The following is a 15,245-nucleotide window of genomic DNA, read 5'->3' as shown; positions in this document are numbered from 1 at the left end:
TCCAGAGTCTTCAGATGGCAATAAAAAACAGATTAATGAGCATTTCTAGTATTTTCCCACCTTTCATGTGCAACCCTCCTGGCAGCTCTGACTGATCCCCTTTTATGATTCAGCTGCCTATGGTTTTGCTCTGTTTTGCCTGGGAGCCAGTTTATGACTTTATTGTTCTGTTCTTGATGTGCAGAGGTGAAAGTCCAACTGTGCACCTCACCACATTCCCTTTGTCTTTTGCTTTCAGATGGTTACTGACCAATTAGCTCCTCTGCACTCCTCCTGTTTCCCCCTCTCAAGGCTTACTGGCAAGTTCCCATCCCCAAATACATCAGCCTTCTAGTGTTTTCTGGGGTCTCCTAAAGCAGTTTGCCACTTCTTCTCAAAGTCAGAAGGAAGTGTAAATCAGAGGCTGAGTGGCAGCCAGAAGGCCACAGCAGAACAAGTGTTTTTCCAAAGTGCACCCTATTCTTAAAATGAATTATAAAGAAATGGTTCATCTTTACTTATAACTCAGAAAACATCAGCCGTACTGCATTAACTGCCTTCATTAAGGGCTGAGTGCTTAGAAAAACATACCAGCCAAAATCTCTGCTTTTGTAAGAATGGGAACTGAGGTTTGGGTATCCTGGTCCATTCTGCTGGAGCACCTGGGAGCAGGTGGCAAGCTTTTGAGGGCAACAGTAGATTGGCAAGACTATCCCAAACACATTTGTAGAATGAAGGAAGAAATCCATGCTTTTGTCCATTTCAGTGATGAGGAAGCTAAGGTCCAGGGCAGTGCTCACTGTGCTCCCTCTCAGGGTACTCTCCTTCCTTACCCCAAGGCAGCAGCAAGGTCAGGTTATCCCCTCTAAGCAACCCTACACAAACTTCGGGGTTTTTTTTTTAGATGGCTTCAGGTCTTCAGCAGGGTTTGGAAGCACCCATGCCTCCCATCATGTTGCACAAATACCACAGTATACAGCTTCTCCCATGCTGGTGATTCTGTCTGGAGCCTAATTTTGTGACACCCATCAGCCTGCTTTACTATAAGCCACTTGATACAGTTTTGACGGAATAATTTTATTCCTTTTGTGAATAATTAAAGCACCCAAAACATGAAGCTGAATGCGCTTGAATGAACACTTGTATCAGGGAAACAAGAACTTGTTCCCACGAACGTTTGTGCAAGAGCAGAAGCCTCCTCGGTGCGTTGCTGAAAGCCTCGCTTGCCCTCTGCTGGGCAAGGATTTATTGCCTCTGTAATGAGTGCCACTTCCTGGAGCTTGTAAAAGAGGGATGAAGAGCGATGGAGGCATTGAAATTAGAGCAGTAGTTGCTTGTTAGCCTCTCCAGCCGTTTGATTAGAAGGTGACATTCAATGAAATTACAGGCAGCAATTTATTTAGAAGCAAGCAATTAATAAGCGGGAGACGGTAATGTTTTATGCAGCGTATAATGCAGACAACCTGTGGAGTTAACTTCCACCGAGGGGGTCACTGAGGCAAATGCAGTGTATAGGACAGAAGGAAGCAATGGCTGATTTAATGCCCAGTAGAAAGGCTATGCAAGCTGAAGTGACAAACATAATCAAATCTCATGCTTCAGGGCATAAATTGAAGGGGGTGAGTATTGGAAGCACTTATGTATAGAAAAGGTCTGATCCTGAGAGGTGCTGATTACCTGCAATTCCTAGTAAGCTCAGCCAGCGAAAGGACACTCAAGAATTGTTCAGCTTCTCTGCTGGCTGAGTCTATACTTGCTAATTTTCCTTATTAATATATCCTGTAATATTTTAGCCTGCTGGCACAAACATTCAGTTTGCTACAGTAACATTTATTTCCTTTCACACAACAGTCAAACAGTAAAGCTGCCTCTAAAATAAGATTTTATGGACATAATTTGCGGTGGTGCTGGCAGAGAATTTCTCTCTCAAAATAAGCTGTAATTCCTTATCTAGTGAAGATACTTATATAGCCTCATTAAGAAAATATGTGAGCACTTCATAACCTTTAGTGGATTTATCTTCCCAGTTTCCTTCCTGAGCAGGGGAACTGGTACTAACCACACTCTACAGGTGGGGAGCTGCTCCACAAGGCAGGCTGTGGGCTTCCGTTAGTCTTCTGTGGTACCTAACATGAGCCCAGTTGCCCACTTTTAGTGTGAGCCCGTGCTCTACAGGCATGCGGTGCACGGTACTGGGTGTGATATTTACCTTCTATACCAAGAGAGATCTAAGTGCAGCCTCCAGCCCTTGCCATTGAGAGATCAGATCAAAGGTGGAGAGGTCAGGCAGGCTGAATCCAGCCTTCAGTGACCTGTCCATGACAAAGGACATCTTTACTTTCATTTGGAATCCAGTTCAGGGGGAAATTCAGCATCTTTCCCCAGCAATTTGAGAACTGGGCAGGCTAATACCTCCTAAGAATGCAGTGCTGATCCTTCTTGAGTATAAGGCAGTCTGGATGGCTTCTTAAAATCTCTTTCCATCCAGCCTGCAGTGGTCATCTCAAAGAAAATTACATTCTTTATCCCAATAAATTTCTGTAGCTAAGCACCAAATACATAACTCCATAATTTATGTCTGTGGGGAACTGCCATATGGGTCCTGGGCAATTTAAACCCTGCAGGTCTGCAGTTCTAGGGCAAGAGTAGCTGGAGACAGTCACTATGAAATTAAGAACAGTTCAAATGAGCAAACTCACTTTTTTTTCTGTGCTCTCTAACCACCTCTTGCTTCTGATGCTCTCTCCATAATTCCCATCTCTTGTTTTCCCTTCCCTGGCTATAAATTTGCTGCTTTTCACACTAGGCAAATCTGATATGTTGTGCTAAATCTTTTAAATGTGGCAAAGGATCCTTCATCACAGAGTGGCATGATTGCATTACAATGTATTAGAACAACATGACTTTGCCAGAGGGTGTTTGTTGGCACCCTGCCGAATGAAAGAGGCAGCCCAAGTCTGAGAAGGAACTATCAAGTCATTTATCAACATTCGGTCCTAAACTGCACAGGTTTGCACCAACTCAAGCAACCTTACAGAGATAAATCTGGAGGCTGAGACAGAAACCCTGAATGCAGACAAGCCTTTGAGGGAGCTTCTTGAAACCCAGAGCCCCATCAAAATGTCAGGTTGAGTTCCTGTGACAAATTCAACACATGCTTTTGGCATTTATTCTGTTGCATTTAGTCTTATGTTTTAGGTTTAGAAGAAGTATGTGCTGCCTTTCAGTCTCTTGGCCAGCCTGCAGAAAGGGCTGATTTGATCTCACACTACTATAGCATAATGGAAGATCTCTGATGGAAAAAGTGGAATCACAGAAAGCAAACATGTGGTGTCTAGAGCTTGTTTTCCTTCATAATATCCTCATAGGATGGAGGCAACTCAGTTTCCCCAAGGCTGAACCGTGGGGCAGGAGAAGAGGACATCTCTGTGGTCATGCAGGGGCTCAGAGATCCAGAGAACGGACACTGAGGTGCTTCACTCGCTGGGGAAAAAGCAAAGCAATAACCATACAGCAGACAGGCATGAAGAGTAAGTGTTGGGTGAAAGGGGTGAGCCTGGGAGGAGCTGCCCAACCGCTTCGAAACAAGAAAGGCATGGATGTAATTTTTTAAGTATGGCATCACAAAGCTGCTCACCACAAACTCCAGATACAAGAAGTGAGAACAGAGGAATTTGGGTGGGTTTGGGGTGGGTCCTCCCTGTGGAGACTCTATTCATAACCACCCAGAAAGCATGCAATACCTTCTCTGGGAAACACTTAGTCTAATGACTGGATTAGCTTTGTTCTTCTTGGAGGGACTGTTTGGCCCAGCCTGCTGATGTACTGGCAATACTCCAGATCAGTGCTGGGTGCTACACATAGTCATTGTAGCCCAGTCTTCAAAAGTCTGGATGCTCTGGGGCAGTGCTGAGGGTGCCTACCACAATGAACAGTGCTCACCAACACAACTTTCTGACAGACCCCAGGGTGCTGCTGGTGGCTCAGGTAGGCTGGTGCAGTTTTGCCTGAATGAGAAATGGAAGTCATGTGTTGGAAAGGGCTGTCTGCCCCCAGGCAGTGCCTGTGGCTGTGTATGTTTTGGCTGCTAAACACTGAGGAGAAGGTCCCACAGGCTTCAAGAGTTAGTGTGGCCAAGCCCTGACTAGCACCTTTGGGACACACAGGAACAGCACTGAGTTCAGCAAACGTACAGCTCAGGCAAAGTGGATGTAGCTGGCTTAAGCCCTCCAGTGCACAAACATCCCCACAAGATGATCGAGCTGGGCATCCCACTGCTCACCAGAAACACAGCACTCAGCTGCATCCCAGCTCCCACTCAACACTGGCTGCCTCTCACTGGGCTATGGATGGGCCCCGGGGAACCCCAGTGGGACCAGTGGGGGACTTTGCAGCAGGTAGTGACAGGACTAACCACAAAAGGCATCTGAACTGCTGAGTGCGAAGACAGTCTGGGTGCGCCGGTGGGGAAGGCAGCTCCGCCGTTTCAGCCAGCACTGCAGGCAGCAGCAGATCCCGCAAGACAGAAGCAAGGCCAGGAAAAACAACATCAGGAACCTGAGGCAGAGGCAGGAGGGAGGAACAGTACCATCACCATCTGCAGGCAGCACCGACAGATGGCTGCATGTCTTCAAATTAACATATTCATTAACTCCTTTTGCAAATAGCTGTTAAATGCTGCAGTTTCCCCACCAGCATACTGGACATGATCAAAGTCCCTGGAAACCAGTGTCTCAGTGCTGAGTGCTCAGCGCTGAGTGCTGCCCGGAAATTCAAACATTTCTCCCTAAAATCGTTCATTGGTTTTGTGGAGCTCAGTTGTCAGCATACAGTGAGGAGGATATGGATAAATGATTTCTATTAGTCAGTAAAGACAGAACACAGGGACAGCCCAGGAGCAATGCTCTCTAGCTATCAGTCTCTCTCAATGCCTTTCTCTTTCTATATCCATCAAAGAATATTATTTGCCAGTTTTCCCTTCCAGAACAGATCTGAAACTTACCACACATACCAGCTGCTAAAGTTTTCATCACTTTGCCTGATGCACCTAAAAAGGGGAAATATAAAAGAAACTTTCAGTCCAGTGTGAAGGGACTGTAATGGCTCCAATGCACATCTACTGACACAAAGAGAAGCATCATTGGTAAGCAGAGGGTTGAGAAGTTTTCCTCCATCAGGGGAACACTGTTAAAAGTTTCTTCATGTAGATGGAAGCAGATGCACATGAAGTAAGAAGCAGCCTGAAACTAGTTTGCCTTTCAACATTACCACCCACCACCAACCTTTTTAATGAAACCCAAAGGGTTGCCAGCTTTCTTTTCCTCTTTCGGAAGACAAGGTAAATGGCCTTTTCCTGGAAGCCCTCATTTCTCTGCCATGCCAGTGTGCCAGGCGGGAGCATCCCTGAAAGAGCTCAGTTTGGGAGCAGCTGAGAGTGAGAAAACAGAGAGCCACACTCACCTCTCACCAAGCTCACAGTCCGACGCAGAGTCTGCTAACTGAAAACACACATGTAAATCAGAAAGGGCAGATATTTGTCGGGTTCTTTATAATTAAACAGTATAATTACTGATCTTAGAGTGGGAAGTTGGAGAGGAGAAGCCGTAAAGGTGCCTCTGCTTGTCTCTGGTCTGATAGCCTGCATCAAAAGCAGTGGATAACCTCATAGAGAGCTTGATAAATACAGTAGTTTGCAGATGAAAGCTAGGACAAGGGGAAAGCATTTCTTTTGATGTGAAAGAGGGAGAAACAAGAACAGGGAGACTCAAGCAGGTGTCAGAGACCTGTTTACAGAACTGGGCTTTGTTATTCATAAATGTCTGTTCAAAAGGTCCTGTCACCAAATTCTTGGCTTGTGGCTCATTTTCCAGTAGCTAATTGTACATGTAGCTGTAAATTGGAGCTGTTTTGACCAGACTTGTTCTCTACCCAGCATTTTCCTTTTTTCAGATAGTAGCGGTGCATCATTCCCAGAGTCAGGTTTCAGGTATTGCAAATACGTGAACCTGAAGCTTGTTTTTCAGGTATATTTTGTACTATTCACTCAAGCAAGCTTCTTTTTGCAAGCCTTCTTGATCTTTGCCTCAGTTTCAGGTTATTTGGGGAAAAAGTAACTGGAGAGGCTCATCAGTATGATTCAAGCAAATCCAATGCAATTTTTGGCTGACTCACATTATTTGTGTTATAACACCTGCCCAACTTTGCTACAAAAAACTTCTGATCAGATATAGAATTGCAATAATACTGGCAAGCAGAATGAGCAAGATGGAAAATTTTAGTTTTATTCCTTGGAGAAAACTTTAGAACATAATTTGTAAATCATTACTTTGGATTCGCTTCTGCATATATCCAAAGCACGCAGAGATTTCTGACTTTCTTTAAGCCAAACTGGAAAGCTGTGTTCTGTATTAGAAATTTGTATCAAATACATATAATTGAGAGTTATCATATTACATCTCTAATCAACAGGACTTCTTTGTAAGGATTTTGTTGTCCAAAGCTTGTGTCACTATAAGCAGGAAGAAATCAGCACACAAACCTCTATAATGTGTCTGATCCTGTGCAGACACTGCCTTTCTGTCCCTAGTTTCACCAGAGGTCTTTAGGTATAGTAAATCTTTCATATAAAGCATTACCTGTGAAATTTCATGAGCAATTGAAGCCCAAATGAGGAATAGAGAAAAGGATAGAAGCTTCAACTCTTCCAGACATGTCCTTTTAAAACTGAGCTAATTTGCCATGTCACACATATACCCTGATGCAGAACACTTTAATTTTATTTTTGCACTTCACCTGATTATTGGAATAACAGGTCAGAACCAGACAGCTGATTGCTGTGATTACATGTACCCTGAGTATTCTTCATGGCTGAATGACAACCTCTGGACTTTCCTTTATCATCCTTCAAACTACCTCAGCAGAGCTACCTTAGAGTAGTTATATTGCAGCAAAGTGCATCTGCTCTGAGGTAGTAATCTATCAATGCAGCAAACCACCTACCCATGCTGCTGAAAGCTCATGCTCTTCCATTTCAATAGCCATAGACAGAATAAAGGATTAAGGCAGTTGCGTTTTCATTAACTGGAATTGTTGTGAGCTTTAAATCCTCCCCAGATCTGTCAGGTCCTCAGGGAATTCTTTCTCAAAAAATAAAGAGCTGATGACTAAATTATATAAAAGTTGAAGTCTTTCCCCCACCCCAAAATCCCTAAAATCAGCCTGGTCCCAGTGAAGGGTTTGGTTACCTGCAAGAAGCTTAAACACAGAACTCCAGTTCCTGTGATCCATGAAGTGAGACACAAAGCTCCAGGTCTTTGCATCACTAGCAGGAGAAACATGGGAAGAGCTTTGTTTGCAGCAGTGTTTTACCCTCTGTAATTTGGAGCTTTTAAAACTTCTTTGCATGTTGTGCCTTCAGCCAAAAACCACACTACCAAATGGGTTCCTGCGCTTTAGAAATTACTGCTAGCCAGGGCGTGGATTTGGGTTCGCATGGACACACGCAAATAGCTGCTAGAAGTTAAAGGAACACTAGTTTAAGGTCAGCACCTTGTAGTTATTTTGGTATTTTCATAGCTGTTCACAGATCCTGTTGCTGAAGCTTAGTTCTATATTAACCCACGGCTGTATTTAACAGGCCCTGCTACAAATAATCACTGGAGACTATATTGTGAGGCCATGCTTTCATTGCAAGCTGCCTTCGGCTGCGATTCTGGCATTACAGAAAAAGCGGAGCTACCTCCAACCATCTCTTTTGCGCTATGACTACCACTTCAAACACGTGCACAAGGATGAAGGAAACTCTTCCCAGCCTAAGACAACCACCACCCAGTACCTCTGCTGCTGCTACACAGCTGCCAGAGGCTGGTTTGCTAGGAAAATGCTTCCAAAAAACCACACATCCCCAGTGGTTCTCATAAGGGATACAAAATTTCATTGCACAGTATAAGAGCCACTTTGATCCTAATGGATACATCCAGATGACATAGTAAAACAGGGGTGGAAGATGGCTTGCTCCGTAGTTCTGATCACTGCAGAACGGAAGATGCCAGTTTGTTTGGCTGTCAGTAGTAGATTGTCACTGAAGTTTACAGCCTGTGGCTGAAATGCACCATTAACTATGGTTCTTCCAGATTTAACACAAAGGTGTTGCTGTGAATACGTTTAGTTGTCACTCCAGAAGTTAAGCATTATGTTGCGATGCCATTACTTCAGTAATGATTGACAAAGCTAAACTTCTCTCAAGATACTCCTCTGTGGCTATGCTTCAACTAAAAGGTCAAGAAGTCTAACCAGCTCTGATACACATATTCAGTCCAGGTTTGCTATTTATTGTTAAAGTTTTGCATAAACCCAGTCCAAACCCTGGTGTTCTCAAATGTTTACTTTTAGCTCACTACTAATTAAAGGCAAGCCTCTGAAATGATTCCCTCTGAGAAAGCATCTCTCATAATGGTGCTGCGTGTGTGCGCTACACAGTATAAATGGTCTGATCACATTGTTTGTCCTGGTTCAGACCAATTATTTTCAATTTTGTTCAACAGTAGATTGCCCAAACAATTTTCAGCTGTTTTCGTAAAAGAAAAAGCTCCTGAAGTACAGAAATGTGCACAGCCTTGCTGAGAACCTTGCGACTCATACAATTTAGGCTTCTAAGAGATCATTTATCATTGAACTAATTTCAGATTTCTTCTTTTCACGATTACTTCCCTCATGCCAGCACCCAGGGTACATGCAATTTAGAGCTACTGGATGAATCATCCCCAGCATTTCAGGGAGCAGGTACCACAATGAGCTCCTGGTACTGAAAAATACCACATAGTGTCTATTCTTGATCTGTTTCTAGAAGAAAAGGGGAAAAATTGAATTCTGCCACTGCTGTTTGTCTGGCTTTGAAACAAGCTTTGAAGTTTTCTGCCAGTTGGTCCCATACAGAGGTTTCAAGTAGTGCTGGCAATTTGTGGAGCCAGTTCTTGTATTCTCTGTAATGCTGATGTTGAGGGGAGAGAGAGTTGGCTAAGAGAGGTCCACAAACTGCCCTGTGTTTTGCTTCAGGCATGATCCTGATACTGAAAAGAGCTGCTGCTTCAGCAGGAAAACTCTCCCTGTCCATGATCTGCTGAGCAGCTTGAATACATGAATGTCATAAAGAGCCCCAGCACTTGCTCTAAGGCAGCCAGAACCTAACACTGAAAGCCCAGAGGAGCTCTGCATTGAAACCTATGGAGGGCTGTGACTCTTCCTGCCCACTCCCTGCCTACTGTGACACTGCTGCCTTTGGGTTTCTGTAATATTGAGAGAAACATCTTCTGAGGAGTTCTGCATCCAAGGAATAACTCCAGTCTAGGCTTTCTGTCATTCCCCTACAAAGAGATACATATGTATATACCTACATGAAGGTAACCCCTGCTCCCACCTCTTCATGCATTTACTGATGTAAAGTTAGATATCTCTTGCCTCCTCTATCAACTATACCCACCTCATCAGCAGACATGGGAGGCTGCTCTCTGATAGATGTTAACTCCTGGCCATTAGATTAAAAATCTGTTATTTCCTCATCACCTTATGTCGTTGCTAGGTGACAAATGCATCTCTCAGGCAGCAACAGGGACTACTGCAACATACAGCAATTTACGACTGTCCATTATCTTTTTGCTTAAAGTGCCTGCTCCTTTCAGTGGGAGGAAGATGTGCAGTTCTAGGAGTATGAAAAGGGTGACTTTTAGAGTTGCCACAGTAACCATCTCTACTGAGGGCTGGCTCTTGCTGGACTTCATGAGAAGGGACGCAAGACTGGGAGAGAGGAAGAATTTGAGAGAAGCTGATTTAACTTATTAAGTCTGATAGGGCTGAGGTTGGATTGGGAGTCTGAATTTCAGAAACCGATCTTGTTCTTGTACATATGTGTGCTAGAAGTGATGGCTTTTGCTTGCCATACAATAATTTTCAGTCATACTTTTGGTTTGAGCCACGGTTTTAGGGAATACTCTGGAGACCTCTGGATTTTGGTGAAAGTGGTGAGGAATTCACTAACAAGCAGGAGCCCACACAGAGCCCCCAACAGCTTATAAGCACAGTTAGCAGTTTAAACCTGTTTAAGGTTCTTCCTTAGATGCCTTCAGAGCATTTGTTGACTGCTGGGAATGACTTTTGGGAAAGCAATCACCTTGCTAAACTCTGACCAGTTTCTCTATACAGTCCTGAACGGGACTGTGAAAGTCTTTTCCAGAAAGCAAGGAAGAAGGGTAGCAGGAGGAGAGGTAGGACAGACACAGGGAAGGACATGAGATGCAAGGGAGAATGCACAGGGTTGTGGTGTGGAAGGGAGATAAGCAAAGTCAGGGCAGCCCCGCTCTCTACATTAAGGTCAGCTGACAAGAGTTAATTAAGCATGTGTTGCCTTTTTTATGTTGCAGTGTTTCTGCATCACCACCACAATCAGTTTTTCCTCCAGCCCAAGTCCACTGAGAGCTCGCCCCTCCCTACACAACTTCACCACCATGGCTGGTGCAGTCTTTGCTTTTGCAGCTGCATCCTCAGCACCTAGGCTCAGCCAGGCTGCAATTATCCCTTCTGGCCTGGCCTGGGAAGACCCAAGGCAGGTCAATTCAGTTTAGCCCAAGAGAAGAGCAGGGTAACAGGAAGGACTGAGGATTGACTTTCTGCAACACAACTAAAGAACCTTTGGTCTCATCCTCACAAAACGAAAGCTGCAAGGGGCTGCTTGCTCCCTGCAAACACAAGAATAAATCCAGCAAGAGGAGTGCTATTTAAGATAATGGCCAGTGCTGGCATGGGAACAAATGGAAGCAAACTGGCCATGAATAAATTGAGGCTGGATATGCAAAGAAGGTTCACACCATCCAGAGCAGTGAGGTTGTGTAGCAGCTTGTCCGTGGGAGGAGTGTGGGCACAAAACCAAATGGCTCCCAGGATGGAAGGCATCAAGCTCCCACAGGGGATGTAACTCCTTCAACAGAGCTGGCTGACCCAGGGGGTCCTTTCTGACCCCGTGGACACCATCGGACTTGGACATTAAACCCATCCGCATGCACAAGAGTCAGCCAGCACAGCCTCGGGCTTGTGTGAGTGAGGAAGGATGAACTCTTTAAAATAAGCCTTAGTAGAGCTGGCACAGCCTGTTGTCTTTCAAAAGGATTATAACTAGTTGCTGCTCACTGATGAATACGGCCCTTTGTGAGGCTGTGCGGGGGACGTGCTGCACAGGGGGAAGGAAAGACTCCAGGCACTGATTTAAATGAGTGCAAACAAGGATGACATTGTTCTGCTGCATCCTCCCCAGGAGCAAGGCTTTGCAGGTCACCCTCAGATCTGATGCAACTGCAACTATCTCTGTTGTTTCAGATGGTCCAGAGAGCCCTAGTGTTTGTCTTGGTCTATCAGTAGGGAAAATCCAGAAGAGAATGGGGTCAGTGAAGCCTTTTGCCTTGCAGAAAGCTAAAGGAAAAGTAATCTTCTTTTAGGTTAGTTAATTGCAAAAGGGATTTCTCCTATATATTCGTGCGTATCCCGGACTGAGAACTGCAGAAAACTGTCTTTAATACACACGTGTTCATGGAGCCTCAAGTCCTTAAAACACACGATCATGGGAAGTCAAAACTTCAAAAATGTCCAAAGTATAAACCCCATTGAACTGTTGTGAGAAATTGTTGTGAATTATCCAAACACCCCTGTTCCAGCCCTATAGTGAACACCTGAAATAGATACTGCAGAAACTGAAATACTGAGCAAACATGAAAATATTAAGGCAGGAGACTTCTTGCTCTGGAATTCACAGGGGGAAGAAACTTTGAGAAATGGGTCTAACAAGCATCTTGTGTATGCCCACAACTCTGATGCCGACTCCCCATTAAAACCGGAAAAGAGTGTGCAGTGTTTTACAAAGAGCTGTGCTGTGGTGGAGCAATGGGAAGCTGAAATACAGTGTTTTGTTGAGGTTTGTTTTGAAAAAGTGGGTTGAACCCCCTCCCCCCCGCCAAAAAAAAAAAGAAGCCTAAACAACTGGATTAGGGCTAAGCTTGGCAGTTGTTTGGCTTTACTGGAGAATTTAGAGCTCAGAATTGCATTTGAAGATCTGCTGCACCTGAGGAGTAAATTGTTGTTTGGCTTCTCTTATTTCTGGCTTGGACATCAGGACTTGCAATAATTCCCAGATGACTTCTCACATAGTCATGAACATTACAGCCTACCTGGAAAAAGAGTGTAAGAGACCTTTCATCTCCCAAGCTCCACAGAAAGGCACTGTACCTCCCACAGAGCATGTCAGAAATCAGTTCCAAGGGCTGGATAACCCTCAAGACTTGAGGAACAGAAAAGCAGAATTAAGGATAAAGTTGATAAAATTAAAAGCAGCTTGAATAAAGCAAAAGATGAAGTATACCAGAAATACCAGCAAAGTAATCACCAGCAGAAATTTTCCCCTTTATTTTTTTTAATGTGAAATTGAAGCTGATTACAGGTACTTGAATCCTGAAGCCTGCTGCCATTTCCTTGTGATCAAACAGGTCCTCTTACTTTTAATCAGTTAAATTTATATTTGTGTTTTAGTCATTAGAAATTATATTTGGGTTTTAATTCTTTTTGATTTATCTTTTTTTGTTACTCTGTTGCCAGAAGCTAAGAAATTACAGTTAAAAAAATTAAATGTCTTTTGTATTTTAATCCCTGTAATTTACTTAGCTGCTGGATGTAAAATATAAAAGGAGAATAAATTGCTTGAAAGCAGATAGAGGCTTCATTTTCCCTTGTATTTGAGTTACTGATATCACATTGGACACCACATGGGAGGTTTTGGCTGAGAAATTAGCATGAGAATATCTGGCACATCCTGAAACACATTTTCAAGTAAATTTTCCAGGCAGAACCACTTAGCAATGAATGCTGAAATACTTCATGCTGCCACATGTGATACTTTGCCAGGAAACCCATGGGTCTGCAAAAGGGGCCACATGGGCACAGGGTCACTCTTGGTGCCTGCTGCAAGACCCAGACCCCAGGCACCAGAGGTACAATGTGCTGTAACCATAAGACAGTTTCTATCATTTTAGCCTAAGGTATTTTCCAAATACCTATTGACTGTTGCCATAGTCGACTGGTTACAGCTTTACCTTGCATCTTGAATTCTTGCCAGCTGCCCTTTACAGGTTAATTTTGAATTGTTGGGGGCCTCAGGAGAAGCCTGTTCCTGCCAAGCACTGGGCTGCAGGCAGGAAAGAGCAGTGATTTCAGACCCTCATTTCTCACAGGCAGAGTCAGCTCAGGACAGGCTGCAGCCAAACGCCTGCATACCCATAATTAGGGAAGGCACTTACAGATTCAAAAACACAGCATCAGCAGGCTGCTCTCTCTCTCTTTCACAACAAGTGAAAAGTAAAATGCTCTGCCTGGGAAACTGGTGAGTTGATGCTTAGGATGAGATGCTGTGTACCCACCTGACTTGTGCTCTCCAAGCATGCTGCAGCAGCGTAGATTGGATCAGGGTAAGGATGAGACTATGAGGCTCCTCCAGGTTTGCTCCCTCTCCACATCATCTCCAGACCCCTGTAGCACAAACAGACTGCCCAGTAGCCACCCAGTTCAGCTCACCTCTTCTCCAGGCTGGTACCAGGGTGAGAAATGCTGGCTGGTGGACCAGATGGAGAGTTGCATCTTTGTCTCTGCTCTACAGGAGCTTGCTGCATGTATAAACAGAGAGAGATTGGTATTTTTCCAGGGCAGACAGGGACTGCAAATAAAACCACTCAAAAGCCATGCCTAGCATTGCCTTTTCTCCCCCTCACTTTGCAAATCCTCCACCAGCTTTACTGTTCCACTTACTCTCCCAGTTCTTTATCTTCCCCAGTAATATATCTGAAGAACATATTCATGTTTTTAAATTCAACATGTTCAAACAGCCAGATTCTGCATGCATCTGGCTTTAACCTGTCCCTAAAAACTCATCCTTTGATTTCCTCACTGTCACTTGCTCCCTCAACTTCCGGATGGCCAAGCAGCATTGTCCTAGCAACATGAACCTTCCCAAGCTCATCTCCCCTCCCTAGAGACCTGGCTTTAATTTACCAGAAAGCCTTACCTTGAAGCAGGTTTTTATATTCCTTCTAACTCCCACAGGTTTTTGCATCTCTGGAACATTCAGAGGTGCCCTTAAAACACATGAGGGTAATTGTGTAGGACATATTTAATAGGAGGGGAAAGTGATCTCTCCCCCACATTTACTCTGATGATAATCTTTTTCTTCTAGAGTAAACAACAGGCCATTTCTGTAAACCCATTTCTGGTTTTGTTTTGTTTTGTTTTGTTTACAGGGTTTTTTTTGTGGTTTTTTGTTTATGCTGTAATAGCACTTATGTGTGCAAGGTGCTAAGGGCTATATAAATGTAAGACTCCTGATACATAAGATAGTCTGGATGTCAGAAAAGTGACATTCTTCTCACTTCCACATCAATTAACCCCAATCCTATGAAAGAAAAAGAAAATATTAATTTTACATTGTCTCTTGAGATGTTTGGCTGCAGTGTTTGAGTGAGAGAACAGTCTCCCAGGGTCTTGGTGGCAGTGCTGGGGCTGGGACCCAGGAGTGCTGAGGTTCAACAGTGTTATCATAGCTTGCACAGCTAAGAGGTATCCCTGAGCAAGGAGTTCTAGAGGAACATCCTTGGAGCAACATAGCAACCCAAGTATGAACATTGAAAATCACAGCTCAGGCATCCACCTCCTCCCCTGTGCACAGACCTCATTCATCTTCCTTGAGATTCTCATCCATGCTCCCATGCCTTCCTCAATCTTGCAAGCCCTGGTGTCAGGGACAGAAAAAATGGGACTAGTCCTGCAAGACAGTTTCCACTGCCTGCAGGCAGGATGGATAGTGCTGGGTCATCCTTGGGGTGAAACTCAGGCAGCTGGCTCCTGCCAGGGAGGATGCTGCAGCAGGGGCCCAACACTGCATTGGCTACAGCCAGAGCAAGCAGAGCAGGCCCTGAATGGTGCACAACCATCTGTGAATTTACTATTCTTTCTCAAATGCTAATTAGTTATTTACATAAAACTTTAGAACATTTTAATTAGTTACGTTAATTTAGAATTCACAGAAAGAGAGCTATAAAAGTCTATTATATAGGACACTTATTCAAATGAAGCTTGAAATGGCACATGGTGATGTACTCGCAAATCTCCTGCCAACACAGTGAGAAAAAAGAGAGGGTGGCCACGCTTTGAGGCAGCAGGGAGATTGGCGTTTCTGCTGCACT

General features: G+C 44.2%; 1 protein-coding gene across 5 annotated transcripts; it reads right to left on the bottom strand.

The window, feature by feature from the left end:
* Positions 1–2,850: 2,850 nt before the first annotated feature.
* On the bottom strand, positions 2,851–7,470 carry TMEM207 (transmembrane protein 207). 5 transcript variants are annotated; one of them, XM_057427324.1, is made up of 6 exons: positions 7,224–7,468; positions 5,440–5,473; positions 4,982–5,026; positions 4,394–4,536; positions 3,922–3,986; positions 3,306–3,462 (listed from the first exon to the last, which is right to left on the bottom strand). In XM_057427324.1, the coding sequence occupies exons 1-6, from the start codon at positions 7,381–7,383 to the stop codon at positions 3,424–3,426; spliced, it is 486 nt and encodes a 161-aa protein (XP_057283307.1). In that variant the 5' UTR covers positions 7,384–7,468; the 3' UTR covers positions 3,306–3,423. The 5 variants fall into 5 exon arrangements, with proteins under 5 accessions (XP_057283308.1, XP_057283303.1, XP_057283304.1 ...); XM_057427325.1 differs by lacking the exon at positions 3,922–3,986 and having other exon boundaries at positions 2,851–3,462; positions 5,440–5,477; positions 7,224–7,461; XM_057427320.1 differs by lacking the exon at positions 3,922–3,986 and having other exon boundaries at positions 2,851–3,462; positions 7,224–7,460.
* Positions 7,471–15,245: the final 7,775 nt, after the last annotated feature.

Source organism: Pezoporus wallicus, unplaced genomic scaffold, assembly GCF_028554395.1.
Source record: "Pezoporus wallicus isolate ANWC-B61680 ecotype Strahan unplaced genomic scaffold, APGP_CSIRO_Pwel_v1 scaffold_7107, whole genome shotgun sequence".
NCBI lineage: Eukaryota > Metazoa > Chordata > Aves > Psittaciformes > Psittacidae > Pezoporus > Pezoporus wallicus.
This window is presented reverse-complemented; position numbering and strand designations above follow the sequence as displayed.